General features: G+C 34.1%; 1 protein-coding gene across 1 annotated transcript in view; it reads right to left on the bottom strand.

The window, feature by feature from the left end:
- Window positions 1-10,953: 10,953 nt before the first annotated feature.
- Window positions 10,954-19,404, bottom strand: part of LOC139133963 (E3 ubiquitin-protein ligase MIB1-like) — a 144,212-nt gene continuing 135,761 nt past the window's right edge. The window contains 8 exon segments of the mRNA XM_070700787.1: window positions 10,954-11,371; window positions 11,884-12,044; window positions 13,155-13,241; window positions 13,709-13,796; window positions 14,267-14,465; window positions 14,967-15,148; window positions 15,775-15,903; window positions 16,264-16,350. Of these exon segments, the coding sequence (XP_070556888.1) occupies window positions 11,231-11,371; window positions 11,884-12,044; window positions 13,155-13,241; window positions 13,709-13,796; window positions 14,267-14,465; window positions 14,967-15,148; window positions 15,775-15,903; window positions 16,264-16,350 (1,074 nt within the window). The 3' untranslated portion in view covers window positions 10,954-11,230.

The following is a 19,404-nucleotide window of genomic DNA, read 5'->3' as shown; positions in this document are numbered from 1 at the left end:
ATGCATAAGTTTTTAGTAAAAAAATATGACGTCATAGAATTGGATAACTTTAAATCGATTTTTTCTGGTAATTCAGCAATTTTAACCGGAAGAAAATACGATAACTATTGTTTCCTCCCAATGAAGCAAATCAAACAGATTTATGGATGTTATTTACTAATTGCAATGTGCTGAAGAAGAAATAAATGTCAAAATTGGGTATTTACAATCCATTATTGTCCCTGCTCACTCAAATTGCAAGTTTTGCTACATTGGTATATCGTGAATGGCATTGTATGGGCATTTTATTGTTATGCAATGAACTAATGCACAGCCTTAAAAAGAAGATTTTAAAACGCACACACATAGTCATATTGCCATTTTCTCCTTAAGTAAATAGATTGTTGATGACTGTCTATTTTTATAATTTACTTTTTAAATATTTTCTATGAAATAATTTTGATAAGACGTATTTGGAAAATTGTGTATGCCTCCTTGTCTTACTAATACAGCAAGCATTACTAACAATCTATTAGGCCGTGGGCTCTAGGGGGTGTCTACGTGCACCTCCCTTCCCCCCCCCCCCCCCCCCCCCCCCGACCGCACAGGATAACAAACCTGTATTTTTCAGAAGCCTTGGGATCCCTAGAATAAGAAATAGGATTTTAACAGACAAAATATAGGGACTCAATAGCTGTTACGGTCATGTTTTGAAGGGTGCCGCAAAATCACGATTTTATGACCCACATGGATTTTTGTCAAACCTGTCTTCATGTACGTCATCTGCTGAGCTTACTGTTTAACATGACCTGGCTTATGGGGTATCATTAGAAAGGTGATGTACTCTTCTTGATAATGTTATATAGCAATATGCAATATCTTCTATAGTTTTTATGAAATAGGGCCATAATTTACCCCATACCCCAAAGTTTATGTCGCAAATTACTGTCAAAACTAATCTAAATTCTACCATTATTTACCTAGACATAATAAAAAGGGTAATGCTGTGTATTAACTTTGTGTTATTTGCTACAGGTACATGTTAGAAACCTGAAATAAACTTTTGACAGAAAAAATATTGGGATCCTGTAGCTGTAACAGTCATATTTTGAAGGGTTCCGCAAAATCACAGTATTACTGAATCACATTCGTTTTTGTTAAACCTGTCTTCTTGTAAGTCTTCTACTGAGCTTATTTTGAACATAAAGAGGCATATGCGATATCATTTGAAAGTTAATTTACTTTTCTTCAAAATGATATATTGCAATATGCAATATCTTCTATAGTTTTCATGAAATGAGACCAAAACTTACCCCATACCCCAAAGTTTTATGTCACAAGTTACAGTCAAAACTAATGTCAAATTCTACCAATTATTTTCCTAGACACTTTACAAAAGGCAATGCTTTGTGTAAAATATATTTTATTTGGTACAAGGACATGTCAAAAATATGAGTTAGACTTTTAACAGACAAAATATTGGGGTTGAATGACTGTTACTTGCATGTTTTGAAGGGTACCGTGAAGGCAGAGTATTACCGATTCGCATATGTTTTTGTTAAATGTGTCGTCTTGTAAGTCATCTGCTGAGCTTACTTCTTACCATAACCTAACTTATGGGCTGCAATTAGAAAGACAATTTATTTGGCTTTAAAATGACATATTGCAATATACAATATCTTCTATAGTTTTCATGAAATGAGACCAAACTTACCCCATACCTCAAAGTTTTATGTCGTAAATTACTGTCAAAACTAATCTTAAATTCTACCAATTATTTACCTAGACATTATACAAAAGGCAATGCTTTGTATCAAATTGTTTTATTTGATACAGGTACATGTTAGAAACTTGAAATAAACTTTTAACACAAAAATATCCGGATGCTGTAGCTGTAACAGTTATATTTTGAATGGTACTGCAAAATCACAGTATTGCCAACTCGCATACATTTTCGTTAAACCTGTCTTCTTTAAGTCGTCTACTGAGCTTATTTTTATTATAACGTGGCAAGTTGGGCATCATTAGAAAGTTAATTTACTCTTCTTTAAAATGATATATTGCAATATGCAATATCTTTTACAGTTTTCATGAAATAGCACCACAACTTACCCCACACCCCAAAGTTTTATGTTCCAAATTACAGTCAAAACTCATCTCAAATTCTGCCAACTATTTACCGGGACATAATACAAAGGGCAATAATTTGTATTAAATTTAGTTTATTTGGTACAGGTTCATGTTAGAAACTTGAAACGAACTTTTAACAGAAAAATATTGTGATGCTGTAACTGTAACAGTAATATTTTGAAGGGTACCACAAAATCATGGTATTGCCAACTCGCATACATTTTTGTTTAACCTGTCTTATTGTAAGTCATCTGCTGAGCTTTTTTTTAAACATAAGTTGGCTATTGGGGTATCATTAAAAGGTTTTTTTCCTTTGATATAACATATTGTTATATACAATATCTTCTTTAGTGTTCAGGAAATAAGACCAAAACTTACCTCATACCCCTAAGTTTATATTGCAATTACTGTCACTACTGATTTCAAATTCTACCAAGCTTTTACCTAGACATATTACAAAAGACAGTGATTTGTATGAAATTTGTTTTATTTGCTACATAGACATGTCACAAATATGAGATAGACTTTTAACAGACAAAATACTGGGATTGAATGGTTGCTGCTGTCATGTTTTGAAGGGTACCGTAAAGTCACAGTCTTGCCCACTCGTATGTGTTTTTGTTAAATGTGTTATCTTGTAAATCATCTGATGAGCTTACTTTTTACTCTAACCTATCTTATGGGCTATCATTGGAAAGATAATTTTTGCCAGAAAGCGACCGACATATTGTAATATGCAATATCTTCAATAGTTTTCATGAAATAGGACCAACACTTACCCCATATCCCAAATTCGCAAACTGCAAAGTTTTAGAACAGATGTAGTTTGCAAATCAAACTATGGGCTGGGGTGATGAGATGTTTGCTATTTCATTACAACTTAAGATGATATTACAATATTACAATGCATATTACAATATGTCAGTCGCTTTCTGGCAAAAAATTATATCAAAGGAAAAAAACTTTTTAATGATACCCGAATAGCCAACTTATGTTAAAAAATAAGCTCAGAAGATGACTTACAATAAGACAGGCTAAACAAAAATGTATGCGAGTTGGCAATACCATGATTTTGTGGTACCCTTCAAAATTTACTGTTACAGCTACATCATCACAAGATTTTTTCTGTTAAAAGTTCGTTTCAAGTTTCTAACATGAACCTGTACCAAATAAACTAAATTTAATACAAATTATTGCCCTTTGTATTATGTCCCGGTAAATAGTTGGCAGAATTTGAGATGAGTTTTGACTGTAATTTGGAACATAAAACTTTGGGTGTGGGGTAAGTTGTGGTGCTATTTCATGAAAACTGTAAAAGATATTGCATATTGCAATATATCATTTAAAGAAGAGTAAATTAACTTTCTAATGATGCCCAACTTGCCACGTTATAATAAAAAATAAGCTCAGTAGACGACTTAAAGAAGACAGGTTTAACGAAAATGTATGCGAGTTGACAATACTGTGATTATGCAGTACCATTCAAAATATGACTGTTACAGCTACAGCATCCCGATATTTTTTGTGTTAAAAGTTTATTTCAAGTTTCTAACATGTACCTGTATCAAATAAAACAATTTGATACAAAGCATTGCCTTTTGTATAATGTCTAGGTAAATAATTGGTAGAATTTAAGATTAGTTTCGACAGTAATTTACGACATAAAACTTTGGGGTATGGGGTAAGTTTTGGTCTCATTTCATGAAAACTATAGAAGATATTGCATATTGCAATATATCATTTTGAAGAAAAGTAAATTAACTTTCAAATGATATCGCATATGCCTCTTTATGTTCAAATAAGCTCAGTAGAAGACTTACAAGAAGACAGGTTTAACAAAAACGAATGTGATTCAGTAATACTGTGATTTTGCGGAACCCTTCAAAATATGACTGTTACAGCTACAGGATCCCAATATTTTTTCTGTCAAAAGTTTATTTCAGGTTTCTAACATGTACCTGTAGCAAATAACACAAAGTTAATACACAGCATTACCCTTTTTATTATGTCTAGGTAAATAATTGGTAGAATTTAGATTAGTTTTGACAGTAATTTGCGACATAAACTTTGGGGTATGGGGTAAATTATGGCCCTATTTCATGAAAACTATAGAAGATATTGCATATTGCTATATAACTTATCAAGAAGAGTACATCACCTTTCTAATGATACCCCATAAGCCAGGTCATGTTAAACAGTAAGCTCAGCAGATGACGTACATGAAGACAGGTTTGACAAAAATCCATGTGGGTCATAAAATCGTGATTTTGCGGCACCCTTCAAAACATGACCGTAACAGCTATTGAGTCCCTATATTTGTCTGTTAAAATCCTATTTCTTATTCTAGGGATCCCAGGCTTCTGAAAAATACAGGTTTGTTATCCTGTGCGGTCGGGGGGGGGGGGAAGGGAGGTGCACGTAGACACCCCCTAGAGCCCACGGCCTAATAGATTGTTAGTAATGCTTGCTGTATTAGTAAGACAAGGAGGCATACACAATTTTCCAAATACGTCTTATCAAAATTATTCATAGAAAATATTTAAAAAGTAAATTATAAAAATAGACAGTCATCAACAATCTATTTACTTTAAGGAGAAAATGGCAATATGACTATGTGTGTGCGTTTTAAAATCTTCTTTTTAAGGCTGTGCATTAGTTCATTGCATAACAATAAAATGCCCATTCACGATATACCAATGTAGCAAAACTTGCAATTTGAGTGAGCAGGGACAATAATGGATTGTAAATACCCAATTTTGACATTTATTTTCTTCTTCAGCACATTGCAATTAGTAAATAACATCCATAAATCTGTTTGATTTGCTTCATTGGGAGGAAACAATAGTTATCGTATTTTTCTTCCGGTTAAAATTGCTGAATTACCAGAAAAAATCGATTTAAAGTTATCCAATTCTATGACGTCATATTTTTTTACTAAAAACTTATGCATTTTAGAAAGGCCAGTATCTAAGCTTTCTAAAACTATAAGGTATATGGCATTTCATGCCAGTTTACTTCATCAAGGAAAGAATGTTGTACCCCTACCCCTAGCTTTTGCACACCCAATACAGATACACGCAATTCAAAATTGACGCCAGAGAAGTAGTGTATAGTTAAATATCTGATGTTAACACTTTTTTTCTTGTTTAATATGTCGGAATGAATAATTTAAACACAAAAAGTTGTGAAAATTTTGCTTAATAAAAAGTAGATCACAATTGTTACATGGTATTTTGGGTAAAAAATTTCAAAATTGTCAAAAAAATTCATTTTAAAGTCGTCCTATTCTATGTACACAAATTAATTTTGCTAAAGTTGGTATTCCTCAGAAAGAGCAGTATCTGAGCTTTCCAAAAATGTAAGGTTTGTGCTATTTATGCTAGTTTACTCAATTTAGGGGAGGATATAGTACCCCTTACCCCTACCCATTTTTCGCCATTTTTTGCGGTACATACAAATCAAAAACCAGTGCAGACAGGTAGTGCATCCCAAAATATCCAATGTTAACATCTTTTTTCTAGTTCAGCAGATCCCAAAGAACAAAAAATACCCATGTAGTAGGTTTATGGGGGGGTGCACGGTGGGCCCCTCCAGCCCACGGACTATTTGTCCTGCTACCTGTTTAACAGAATTGTATATCTATAAATCATCAGATATCCAAAGATTTAATATGGATTAACCCTTTCCTCATAATGGTTTGGCCCAACCCATTGTTGTCAATGTTGACTGTTGACCTGTTTACAGTGATTTGGGGTTGAACAGGTTATGCAAACCTCTTCAGCTTGCGACACAAATTCAAACTTGTGATTAGAAATCACAGATACGCCCTCACATAAAACTTGATTCTTTTGTCAAAAGTATGAAGACAATATAACAGATTTGGAGTGATAGGATGTTGGAATTGACCAAAAATTGATAAATGAAAACCACCAGACAACTATAATCACTTTATCAGCTGTCTATTTGCTGTGTACATTGTCAATACTTGCTACAGAAAGGATACACACAGCACATGTTAGTGAGTGAAGCTATCAACAACGAAACAAGTCTGAAGATTGAGGGTGTATTTGCCCAAAGTTAACGCATTGTGTTTGATACCTTGAAATGTGTCCGCCGAGCCACACATCTGGTCCCCTAGGTCCCTGTAGATGATACCCAGCCACATATCTGCTTCCTTAGGTCCCTGTAGACAACAAACTCATCTTCGCTGATAATATTCACGGTAAATTATGATTCTTCTTTGAAGGGCGCCCTCAACGGTCATATTGGGCACAAACAAGTGCTCCAGACCCGAGAATATTTCAACCTAGAATTTTGCTCCAAAATGAAGGCAAACTAGGACATGGGTGTTTTGGTTAATCAAACATGTTAAGCTGGTGCACAGGCCAATCATTTTATTATGCAAGCCTAGGAAAACTTATCGTCCGTTTTCATGGGTCCGTTACTTCGACAACAGTCTCCCACTAACTATCTGATTTCTGATTGTAGGGAGCATCCAGCTGCCCGGAAAAGAGACCTTGGCAAGTGAAGATGGGGAAATCTATATTGTTCTCTGCATATTAAAAATTGCAGAAGCAAACTGTCTAATGTATACCCATGGATGAACCACCATGGGTGTGAAATTTTGGTCTTTAAATCAGAAAGGAGTAAATTGTTTGATTAGAATTATCACAGAAATATTTTGAATTTAAGGTAGAAGCACCTCGGGGACAGATATTCATACTCTCAAAATTCAACAATTCTTTTCTGATCTACCATAATTTCCCTCCCCCATAGAGTTAACACACGAATGGCAGCCATTTTGAATTTCAAATATTGCAAAATCTTAGGGAATTTGTTTCGCTAGTTCCAAACTTTGCACAGTGACCCCCAATTTTTATTGTTTTATATTTTTTGGTAGGAGAATGGTTGAAAGTTTCATTTAGGAAAGTTTCAGCAAAATTGTAAATCTTTCACTTTTGAGGTGCATACTATCTTAATGTGCCAAATGATTTAAAATTTTATAAACTTGTTGAAAAAACAAACAAATAAAAAATGACATCAATAAAAAATCCACAGCTTATCTCTTTATTTGTCTCCATTCAGCTACACTTATAAAATTGCATTCATTTACAAATATCTGTATTAGTATGGTATGCTTGATTATTTAATGAATTTTAAACCAGATGATTTCAATGTGAAGTAATTACTTTGCTATAGTTCTGTATGAATATTTCATAAATACATCAACTGAAAGTCACTTTGTTGATTTTCTCTGTCTGTTTGCCACTTTTAAAAGAAAATTGTAAATAGGTGGTGATATTTGAACAAACCACCATTCAAGCTATGGTTCAAAAACACATGAAATTACAACAAACATACTGAAGCAGAACTTTCAACTTTGACCATTTGGCTACTTTGCTTTATGTAAATATTCCGCATTAAATACAACAACTTGCAATGTACAACAAAAATGCCTACGAAATTAAAGGTTTGTATCTGCATGAATTTTTACTCTCAATTCTGAGAAAGCTGTCAGCCTTCCTTTTAAACAACCACTCTTTTTAGGGATACACATCCAACAATATACATCTAAAGTAGCTGAAAAAATTTTCATGTAAGCCCTCATTAAAAACAAAAATATCCAATATCTTCTACCTTTTGTGGGAAAAAACTAATAGCATTGGTATAGCTGTACCACTGCATCGTCTTTGATGTCAAATAAAATAAAATAAAAATACCTCACGAAAAATCAAGTTATTTCTTCAGGGTCTGTCTGCAGATTAAATATCACGTGCTGTAATATTTAGATATTTCTACAAAATGTTCAGTCATTTTGCAACTAATTTAATTTGCACTTGTTCATAAAATATAAATTCCCAGTGGTCATACATATGTTAAGTTGTGAAACTTTGTACTTTCTCAAGCGTTTCGTGATTCAGAACATCGACAAATATATGTACATACACATATACATTTCTTAACAGACATGTTTCAGTATATCTAAGGAACAGCAGATCAAGTCTTACCATACAGGGAAAATCAATAGTTCTTTTACCGGTTCCATGATGCAGTGCGCGCCAGGGTATACAAAGCGTACGTTACGCATAGAACTTTTTAGCCGTAGGGTACACGCAGGGTACGTTACTCATAGAACTCTATGACAGATTACACCCTGACCTATATTTTCGTTGCTGATGGTTAGAATATACACGGGGCATTATTTGGCATTGCAAATTTGTGTCATTCTTCTATAACAATCCGTTGTACAACACAAATCAGCATGTTTTCGCTGTTTTGAGCTTATATACGATGTTTGATAAAGTCACTGCAATGCATTGTGGGATAACCGGGAAAAGGTCTATTAGTCTTATGGTGCCCTTTATGACAAGTGAAGTAGAATCAGACCCTTTAGCGTAATGTTTAGTTGTAATATGGCAGGCCAGGCCAAGTATTCTTCAATCTCGTCTGTCTTTTTAATCGTTTGAAAGTTACAAAGCTATGAAGACTAATGAAACCATCTTAGTTATGATACTTGCATTTGCATATGTATAAAATATTGATGACAAAAATAGCATTATTAATCATGTCCTCTTTATTGATAATATTTTGAGCTAGTTGGATATTGAAAATCTTTTATCCACTTTCAACATTGCACTGAGCAACTTGCAATTAGACAATTAGATCAGCTGTTTATCACTTATGGTTATTTTAAAGCTAATAATATTGTGTGTGCATGTGTGTAAGATTGGTTTGAAAAGTTGTGATCTTACATTCAGTCCCAATAATTTCAACATTTCAATTTTTTCTACCATTTTGTTGTACCATTTTGTTGCATGTTTCAACCAAACTGCATCGTGTTGAAATACCTAGTATTTGGGATGTCATAGCCAGTGCATGCCAACACTGTTACAATACAGTTAATGATTGAATCTACTCAGATAAAGACTAGACAATGTCAAATGAAGAACATCAATGCCAATCACACACATGCAGACTGCATCAATATTGAGTAGATCAAGCAGGTGTTGTTGGTACAAAGAATGAAAATGAAGGAAAAAATAATTGCAAAACTGACATTTAACGGAACATTAAGGAGGGCACAGATTTAATTTACGAGGGTAGAGGAAATTAAATGTCAAAGTTGAATCATAAAAGATGTTTGAGAAAAGTGACAAATTCAATTCATCACACTTACACATTAAACTTTTAAGCTGTGAAGTATATTGACATGAAGTTTGAACTGCTAATGTCTGAAGACAGATATCATGCCTGACTCACATAGTGCAATAAATTTCTAGACCACAGAGTCTAGCATTGACATACAAAACCAAAACAAAGATCATACGATAATTGAATGCCATGTCTTGTCAATTTCGTTCAGCGATCAAAATTTCAAACCCTACTGTTTGGCACAACCCATTGTTTTTGCAGGTAGGATTGGACCCATACAATATTGTATAAAACAGTTATAATATTGAACATCGATACAAGAGATAAAATGACCTGGAAGGTTTTTAACCGACTGATTTAGTATGTACACCATATGTCTTGATATGCAACTCAAAACAGCTGTATATGTTTGTTTTCAAAATGAACTTCAGAAATATGCAGTTATCATTGTGAATACACACAGTCACTGGCCAAGGGAATATTTACTTTTGGACATTGAGAATGATAGATTTCTTGGCTTTGATGATACAGAGTAGATGGTTTGGTTGAAGCTGGCATGTCTAGATTTCCATGTCAACAATCAGCAAAGATTGATGAAAATGCTTTCATATCTGTCATGAATATTTATTATATATATATTTGAGTAAAGTCAATGCTTGATTTTTTCAGCTTGGTGGCTAAAGAAAGCCTCAGTGACTGACACTACTGTTATACAGATAATTGGTCAAGTTAATAGTGACCTGGGTGAAAGGGTTGGCTGAGCGTAGGATCTGGGTTGAAGAGGGCTGATTTAAGAAGAATGGGTTATAGGGATAAGTGATAGTAAAATGTTACAGTGGATGAACGATGGGATCTGGGTTGAAGAGGGCTGATTTAAGAAGAATGGGTTATAGGGATAAGTGATAGTAAAATGTTACATTGGACCAAAGGTAGGATCTGGTTTGAAGAGGGCTGATTTATGAAGAATTGGTAGTAGGGATAAGTGATAGTAAAATGTTAGCGTGGACCAACGGTGGGATCTGGGTTGAAGAGGGCTGATTGATTGGGATTGGCCATAGGGGTGATGGGCTGAATGTTAGCAACGGTTAAAGTAGACCAAGAGGAAGGCTCTGAGTTGAAGCGCGTTGGTTGATGGGAAGGGGGCTGTAGATGTGAATGGATGAGTGATATTGAGGGGTTGTGGCAGACCAAGAAGTGGAATCTGAGTCCCAGTGTTGATATGACTGGTCATGGAGCTGAAGAGGGTTGGTTTGGGAAGGTTGTCAGTTGTACATATGATACTATGGGTTTCAGAGGTGAGGTCTACTTTGCAGGTACCCTGATAACTGGGATAAAATGGGTTTATTGGGTTGTGGTCATTTATTGGGTTGTGGTCATACAGGTCAAGAAGGATAAGTGACAGGTTTGAAACAGAAGTTTGTTAGAAATGCTACATGTATTATGAAGAAGTAAGAAGCTGGAGATGATTTTCGAAGTTCAGTTCTGTACTTCAGTCGTGAATTTTCATCCTTTAGTTCTATTTCAAAATACTTTAAAAAAATAATGAAATACTTTAGCATGTATTCTTCCACTTTCCAGGACACCAACCATCATGGATGGTATTTTTCAGCATTTCCCAAAAGTGTCCACATACAAAAACATACTGTCAGTGTGCAGACTTCATACAAAAAAATGTATGGATACAAACAAGTCTTGAGATTTTTAACATAGATTAGTACAAATTTACATAAAATTTATCACCATATAATATTTCTGAAAATTTCATGAAATTGTTAAAGAATTAGAGGTTGCCATGTCTACCAAAAGTTAGCTACATTTTATGACATTTCAGGCTGTGTACATAATCTCTACTTTTCATTTTGCCTGGTTTCTCAAATTTATGACTGTTACAGAAAAAAAATCACTGAGAAATTTAAATAGTATGTATTTTAACACTTTTGTACAAGTCTGTGATAACAGGTAGAGTTGTTTAATAGAGAAGGATTCTTTTTTCAACGGCTTTCCGACAGATGGGACACTCTGTCATTCTGTCTCCACACATCTGGCATGTACCATGTCCGCATAGGAATATCATATTCTTCAGTCGATCCAAGCAAACAGGACACATGGTCTGAAAACAACAAAAGGTTGCATGAAAGTGAGGCAGCATACAAAAATTTTAGAGAAATGTAAAATTTGGGTCAGTTTTATTTTTTTGTCAAAAAAGTTACCATCATTTAATTATACTGTACATGAAATCAAGATGGAACTATATTTATGTCTGCATCAAAAACATATTTAAGGATTCATGCACATTTTGAATTTTATGGAAGAGTTGAGGTCATATTTGATAAAATTATTGAGCTATTTTCATTGTATAGTTAATATAACACATATTTAGTTCAATGTAACTTTTCAAAGCAAATCAATAGAATCATTTTACTGTCTGTCAAGATTTTACGAAATGAAATGTCCTCCCAAAGGACAGGGATTCCATTTTGTTTAATTAAGCTCATTCCTTTATAAAATATGACTGAAAATATTCAGGACAATGATATATTTTAATATGGCCACTTTTGCTAGAAAATATCGACATTTTGACAGTCCAAAAACATCTTTTAAAAACACAATTAGGAAGCTCACCTGATCTTTGATGTCTTGAAGTTGTTGTTGTAATTTTTGTACATCATTGGCGTTGTTGGGTCGATTCTGGTTGGCGTTCTGCGTTTGAGTATCCTTCGGATGTTGTTGTTGAGTCATATTTACATTAGATGGTCCAACTTGTTGGATATTAACACTGGGAGCTGAGAAGTGGAACACAAGAAGAAATAAAGTCATGACAATTATGGAATCTAAAGGTTATGAAGCAACAGGAGAGGATTAAACTTATTTGGTTTGAAGAGAAGGCATCTTACGAAATAATATCTTCAAAAAAGTTTGCAACCTGGGAGAAACCTAAGATACAAATGCTCAAATCATAAATATATTCATCATTTGAAAATCAGTTGTGACCCACTTTGCAAAGTGACACATATTCATGAATTGATTTTGTGCATGCAGGCTGACTGGGAGGTGAGCATTTTTGCTCCCTGTTGGCTATATCCAGACTTGTCCACATATTCATAGTGTCTCTGATGTTAAAGGTCACTCTGATGTCAAAGGTCACTCTGATGGTAAAGGTCACTTTGACATATTCATACAAACTGCCAGACAAACACCTACCCACATAATAAACAGATACACTGTCACATGCATGTGTCATGGATACATCCACTGATGAAGAACGACATTCATGAACAATAACACGTACACAGAGATATTTGTAAATCCTAAACACAAGCAGTTATACATCTATGAAAGACTGACTTTCCAATGTCTAGAACATCTCCATAGTTTTGGAATGATATCCTAAAACCTACATGTAGCATTGTGCTCTGATTTTCTGTCAAAACCATAAAACTGTTCATGTGACTGTGAAAGGATTCAAGTCTAGAAAAATTTTGTAACTCATATCCCAACGTGACTCATTTAGGCAGAGCTACATAGTGTGCATATGATCAGTATCCAGGAGACTGAACTGTGTATGATAATTGGAAATGGTATATAAGAATGGAGTAACTCCAATGGCATTCATAGCAATTTACTGGATAGACATGTTTAGTGAGTGACTGCAAGGGGATGCAAGTGATATATTTTTGTCTAGAATGTTGTCCTTTAGCAGTCAAATTATGGTCAAATTTATGGCTTAACAGAAAGTCAGTGCATGATGCTAGATGTACATTTATGGGTGCCATACCAAAACTATGAAGAGGTTCTGGACAAAACTTTCCATGACATTGTATGGCACATTCACAAGCAAATGAACACTCTACTCTAAAACATTAAAGTTTACACATTTAATGACTGGCTCCTACCTTTGCCACCACAGCAAACAATAAACGGTACAATTTTGTCAATGTGCGCTCTGCATTGAACACATTTCTTCATCAAGATAGAACAGCCTGAAATCAACAAGAATGATGAAACAATGAATTTCTTCTTAATGAAAGAACTAGTGATGGCAAAACAGTGAACATGAATAATCAAAACCTTCACAAGTTTCCTCAAAAGGAACATGTATACAAATAATAATAATGAAATCTATTTTTTTTTCCTATGAACTATTTTGATGGGTAGCATTATCTGGAGTCCTCTATCGTTCTGCCAATAAATACTTTTGTTTTCAGGAATGCACAAACTACCAGTACTACATTTTAGTTGAAAAGAAAATTTGCCCGCTCTAAGCAATTGGTTTGTCAAAATTTTGACCACACTATCTGTTCAGACAGGCATTGTCTGCTTTTCCTATTTTTGTTGCAAAATGTCTGTATATAAAATATCTGTAAACTTATATAATTACTTATGTAATGTCTGTAAACTTATAGATTGGGGCAATGGTTCTTCAGGTGTGCTGAAAGCTAATACTTACTAGAACATGCACACATATGACCACACGGTTGGAACAGGTGGAATAACGTTGACGCTTTCTTGTCAGAGCAAACAACACACTCTTCAATCTATTTAGAAAACAGAAAGTTAATATGGAAATCAAAAATTACAAAATATCCCTGAGTTGCTTTTGAATGGATACAAAAATGCAAGTCCCACTGCTTGAACTGCTATATATAAACACCACTATGAAAATCTTTACTGGTTCCTCTGTGTAGTTGCATCACTTATAATTTTTGTAAATGCTTTTAAATTGGAGCTTTGTGAAATGGAGATCTGGTTGTTGAAAGTTATCACCAGAAGTCTTCATGACATTCATCATGATGTACCACAAAAATATATTTTTAAATATTTAGTTCAAAAGTTGTTAGCAGTAATAGATTTTATCAGTACTATATTTTTATTTGTAATTTAATCACTTGAAACTGTACTGAAATAATATTTTATTCCTATGATATAGGCTGCAACTATAAACATGGCATTGTGACTTAGTCATGTGACTATCATGTGATGATCTCATGACACTCATGACACTTACCTTAGTTCTTGACTGAACTGGTTCCTTACAAAGCAAACATTTCTTGACTCTTGGGGAACACAGTGAGCATGTGGCTACATGACCACATGGTCCAAATAAAGTATCTCTCTTCATGTCAGAACACACCATGCATTCCTCATAGGCTGACTGGTCGTGTTGGTTGTGGATGTTTGCTGTGTTTGGCGCCACCATTGGTTCACTGGGATCACATGATGTGAAGAGAAAGACATTTTGAGAAAATTAGAAATATTGTTACTGTGCCTAAATTTACAGATTTGCCAGTTTTAGATAAGGTAAAATCATATCTAATATGACTTTGTGAAGTGAAAATAAATAACTAGGTAAATTTCAAATGATTTGTCATGAGATGTAAACCATCAAAATATTTCCTGTTAATTGTGATGCAACGTAATCTTTATCAGAATCTTACAATTTAGTTTGTTCTGTGCAGGATTTAACAATTAATTGGAACACATTAAATATATCACAAAAATTCTAAAATAACTTATTTTAAAATCCATTGGTGGCACCATCTTAGTTTGAGATAACACAGAAGTCATTCTCTTGTACTTCAGGGAAATTTGAAAATTATATTTCTGACTAGAATTGGGAGGAAACGAGTCATGTAGTAAACAGTCCTGCATTTGTCTGTGTGTCCTCTACACTCAGATCTTTCACCACTAGGATGTACTTCACTTACCTTCGTTTTTCCTTGTGACATTTTGCCAAGGCTTTACAAAGATTTGGATCTGGACAGAGATCCAAAGGTGACTGTCCTTTTTTGTTTTTAACGTTGAGATCTGCGCCGTGAGCTGCCAGAAAACATGCAATGGAAGCACTGCTCTTCTTGTCTGCTCCTTGTGTACCAAGACCCATCAACAACTGTCAATATTAAAAATATTTTAAAAGTTTCATGCTTGTTCATTTAAAAATCCGATTGCAATTTCATCCCTGTCAGTATCAATGATTTCATAAAGTCTAGCAAATCTTTCAGTCATATGCTCTTGTTGGATTAAAAGCAATTACAATTTGCAGGTGATAAAAATCAAATAAGATACATTTTTATTTTGATCCAGTAAAAAATTAAGGTGGTATCCTTGGGATTTTGAAATGCAAATAATCTGAACAATTTTCTTCATTTTCAAAACACCTCTTTACAAGTATTCCAAACTTTGGAGAACACCTACCTGATTTTCATCATAAACATTGGAAAAATGGGATAAAAGCAGAATTCAAAACACTTTTACATCTTGCTTATATCCCCATCTTTTCAGTTTTAAGTGAAAATCAGGCAGGTTTTCTCTTTTAATTTGCACTGGTGCAGCATTTTTACCTATTTTTACAGTGTTTTTACCCGTTTTTAAGGTGCTTTTATTGTTCCAAATTGTGGACATTTGAGTGGTAAAAATTTCAAAAACTTCAGAAACTTTGGACTACATATGTTTTCTATATGCAAGTAACTTATTGCAACACATTTTGTTTCTTTGTTTTCACATACTGTAACTTACCTTGCCCACATCTTGCATATCTTGCAGCTGTCTGAGTTGTGACAAGGTATGATGTCGCAAAGCTTCATGCAGCGGAGTATCCCCATCTTTGTCCGGGATGTCCAACTTACAAGTTTCCCTGACCAACAACTGTCAACCAATATATCAAATAAATGAAGACTTTTGTCAAAAAATGAAATGAGATCTTCAAAACACTTCCTCAAACAGCTGTGACAATACTAAGAAGAAAACAGACTTTCAACCAAGATCAAAAGATCACTGGCTTTGTTGCTATTTCGTGCCTGACATGAAGATGAGATACAGCGCCACCTAGAGTCCAAATGGAGTGCAGGCCCACTATCCAATCTGACAGACCAAACAGTATGTCAGCAAGTGGGACTTTGAGAAGATCACTTCAACAACAACAAGGGTCTTTCTTGCAATTTGATTATCTATTCCTTTATTAAAATCTGAGTTTAATCATCTAAAAGACATTATGCCTTTCCTTACCCTGACAATTTGTGTGTGTTGTCTTTCAACTGCTAAATGTAATGGAGTCTGTTGGTTGACATTTTGTAGATCCATGTTTGCATGGCCCTGTTAAAAAAATGTGAGGATACAATATACATAGGACAATTAAAAAATTGAAGTAACATCACGGCAACATTAAAATTTACCTGTAAAACATGACATTATTTGTTTGAATTCAATCCCCACAACATTTTTATATTCCCCTCAAAAACTACTTTAAGTGGGGAAATAGACCCCTCAACTGTAGCATCCTATATGAAATACTGCACACACAACCTCGTGTCAAAAACTGTAAGTAGAGTACAAACTTCTACAACCTATCATGTGTACAATTGTACGAATGTTTAATAACAAATAACTTTCTTGCATAAATAATACTTCAGGATGAGTGGTAGAGCAATTCAATAAATCACTCAACACTGACATATTGAGGTACGACTGCTTCTATGGATGATTTTGTAGTATATTTGTCAGGTTTAGTTCTTCAGACATCTGGTTGGCAATATTTATGTTGACAAAAGAGTACAGAGTGTGTTCTAAGAATGTTTGTAGGTACATATCAATAGATAAGCCTATGCATGTGATTACCTTGTCAGACCCAACAACAGCCTATGGACAAAGCACTGGTTCCTCACGTAATATAGATACAATTATTCTTACAACAACAATCTCGATATTACTTACGTCTCGATGACCACCAAAGTAACACAAGTCTCATTTGTTTGACAAATGGATTTCACATTTGATTTGATTCAATTCCTAACTCTAGGTCTGTTTCTATGGTAGTAGATGCAATATGAAATTATTTTTATCAAGAGTGTCCAAGGATCATCTCAGTTTGTCACAGAATTTTAGAAAACAAAATTTGTTTGTAGATGGGGACTGGGGTTTTGAGCTAAGCTTCAATTTTGCACTAAATTTTGACAGAAATATTTGAAAGAATATACTGCAAATGTACAACAGGGCCAATTTTCTCAGTACCAATGCTTTCAGTGTAACCGATATAAAACCCTTACTTAATATAAGTAAATTTTGTCACCTTGATTGCATGGCAAATTATACTGTAAAATATTAACAATTTCATGATTTCCTAGTGTCATCTTGCTTTCATCCATGACATGACATTCTAGTAACACGGTCTGTTTCAAAAACACACAGACCACGGGGCCCAATATTAGCTCACATCATTCTCTGTCAAAATATCATTAGACTGTGAGAAAAGAAAGAGAACTACAGAGGATACTGCCAGATACTACAGCAGAGACTCAACACCAATCTCACATACTCTCATCCAGTGAAACATTTTTATATACACTCAAACAAAATACAAGTTGCATAGTCATAAATATTTTTGATAAGAAAGGAAAAGCTAAAAGAGAAAACAAAATTATGTAACTTTTTGACATTATTTTACAGTAAATATTTTGTTTATCATAAAAATCCGTCCATTACGTCATTGACTACTCATCATTAACTCTCTTGACATCATTGCATGGTCATGTGTTAGGTATTATTCATGTTTTATATCCAAACTGTTATATTGTGTTCTCTCTGACATCAACTCTCGATCTGCACAGTTGTACTTTCACTTTGTTCTTGACAAGGGAATTCTATTTTCTGAGTTTTTGGACAATCTGAGACAGCCCCATACCAGTAGGTTCCTAGTCTCATTAAGCTTTATGACAGCAAATTAAAATATTTACAAAGTTTTCCTTTCTCAACATCAGCAAGTTGAGATCATAATGTGAGATCCTGTCAGAATATTCACATCTCTTTTGTTGAAGATAATGAAATTTGAACTCTTTCTTGGAGTATTATTGTCAAAGGTCAGGAAGTGTAGATTCCCACTATTTATTTTATTTATGACTGAACTGTGATATCATTGTGTGTAATGTTTCTATGTCGGCTGCCAATTACAATAAAATTTTATTGATTTAAGAAAGGAAAACCTAGACTTTATGAGATATTACTTGTGAATACGTCGGTGAGAGACCGTTTGCGTCTCTATGAAATGGTTTCTCAGACTAATGTGGGTGGGGCTGTTCAGACAGTCTTATGAGGGCGCTCTACATTACTAAAGTCTCCAGCTCACATGCACACAATCACCTTAACTCATGAGGGCACCCTTTATCAGCCTAATAGGTTGTGTTAGAAGAACAGCTAGTTATCAGAAACTTTTTCAGTAATATACTACTTGAAAAAATGAACATTAAATGTCTTACAATAACTCAACTTCTAATTACAATATGGTCAGACTGGGACATCAAACATTTATAAGCACTATACTCTGCTGATACAGTGTGTGCTGTGAAACTCTATTTTATGTAGGAAATCTGGTTTTTATAAGTTAAAGCATAAACAAATTGATAAACCAGTGATTTAAATATATTCGATGATGAAAATCATTCTATTTTTTAATCTATTTTTTAACAGATTTTCATCTATCATGGAAATAAAACATATGATTGTCATATGCTTGTAAACCCAAAATTTGGAGTGCGATGTAATAAAAACATAATAACCAAAACAAGGGACTCTGTATCCTCTAAGTGGGAGACCATATACCCAATGTCAGGAGGGCAAATGGTCACCAGCTGAAGGGCAATTAACTCCTTGTTTGGGCTATAATGTACACTATTCATTTCATTCTTAGACAATTTGCATAACCTGACTGAATATCATGAGGGTATCAATACTAATCAAGAATTTATGTCTTGTAAACAAATTGAAATGGAAAAAGGACAGATATGAAGACATGTTTTTGATCATCCCCATAACTATCAACTTTTCAAAAATATGTAAGTTTACCTGGATTGCAGATAAACTGTGGTGAATTACGTGGTCTTGTCAAGGAAATAGCTATCGTTCAAAGTGTGAAAGAACTTTTGACTTATTGGGCACATATCAACTTTAGAAATGGATAAATACCAGTATCTGGCCTTATGAGAATGACACAGACTATAACAGTTTTAATTTGTTATTTCACAGTTCTGTTGCAGAACTAGAGTCAGTGACACTGAAATTGAGACAATAAACATACAAAATGATTAAAATGCTTAAAAAAGTAAATTTCACTATAATTCCTGATGCAATTTAATTGTTTTGTGGGTCTTTTGGAAT

Source organism: Ptychodera flava, chromosome 5 (assembly GCF_041260155.1).
Source record: "Ptychodera flava strain L36383 chromosome 5, AS_Pfla_20210202, whole genome shotgun sequence".
NCBI lineage: Eukaryota > Metazoa > Hemichordata > Enteropneusta > Ptychoderidae > Ptychodera > Ptychodera flava.
This window is presented reverse-complemented; position numbering and strand designations above follow the sequence as displayed.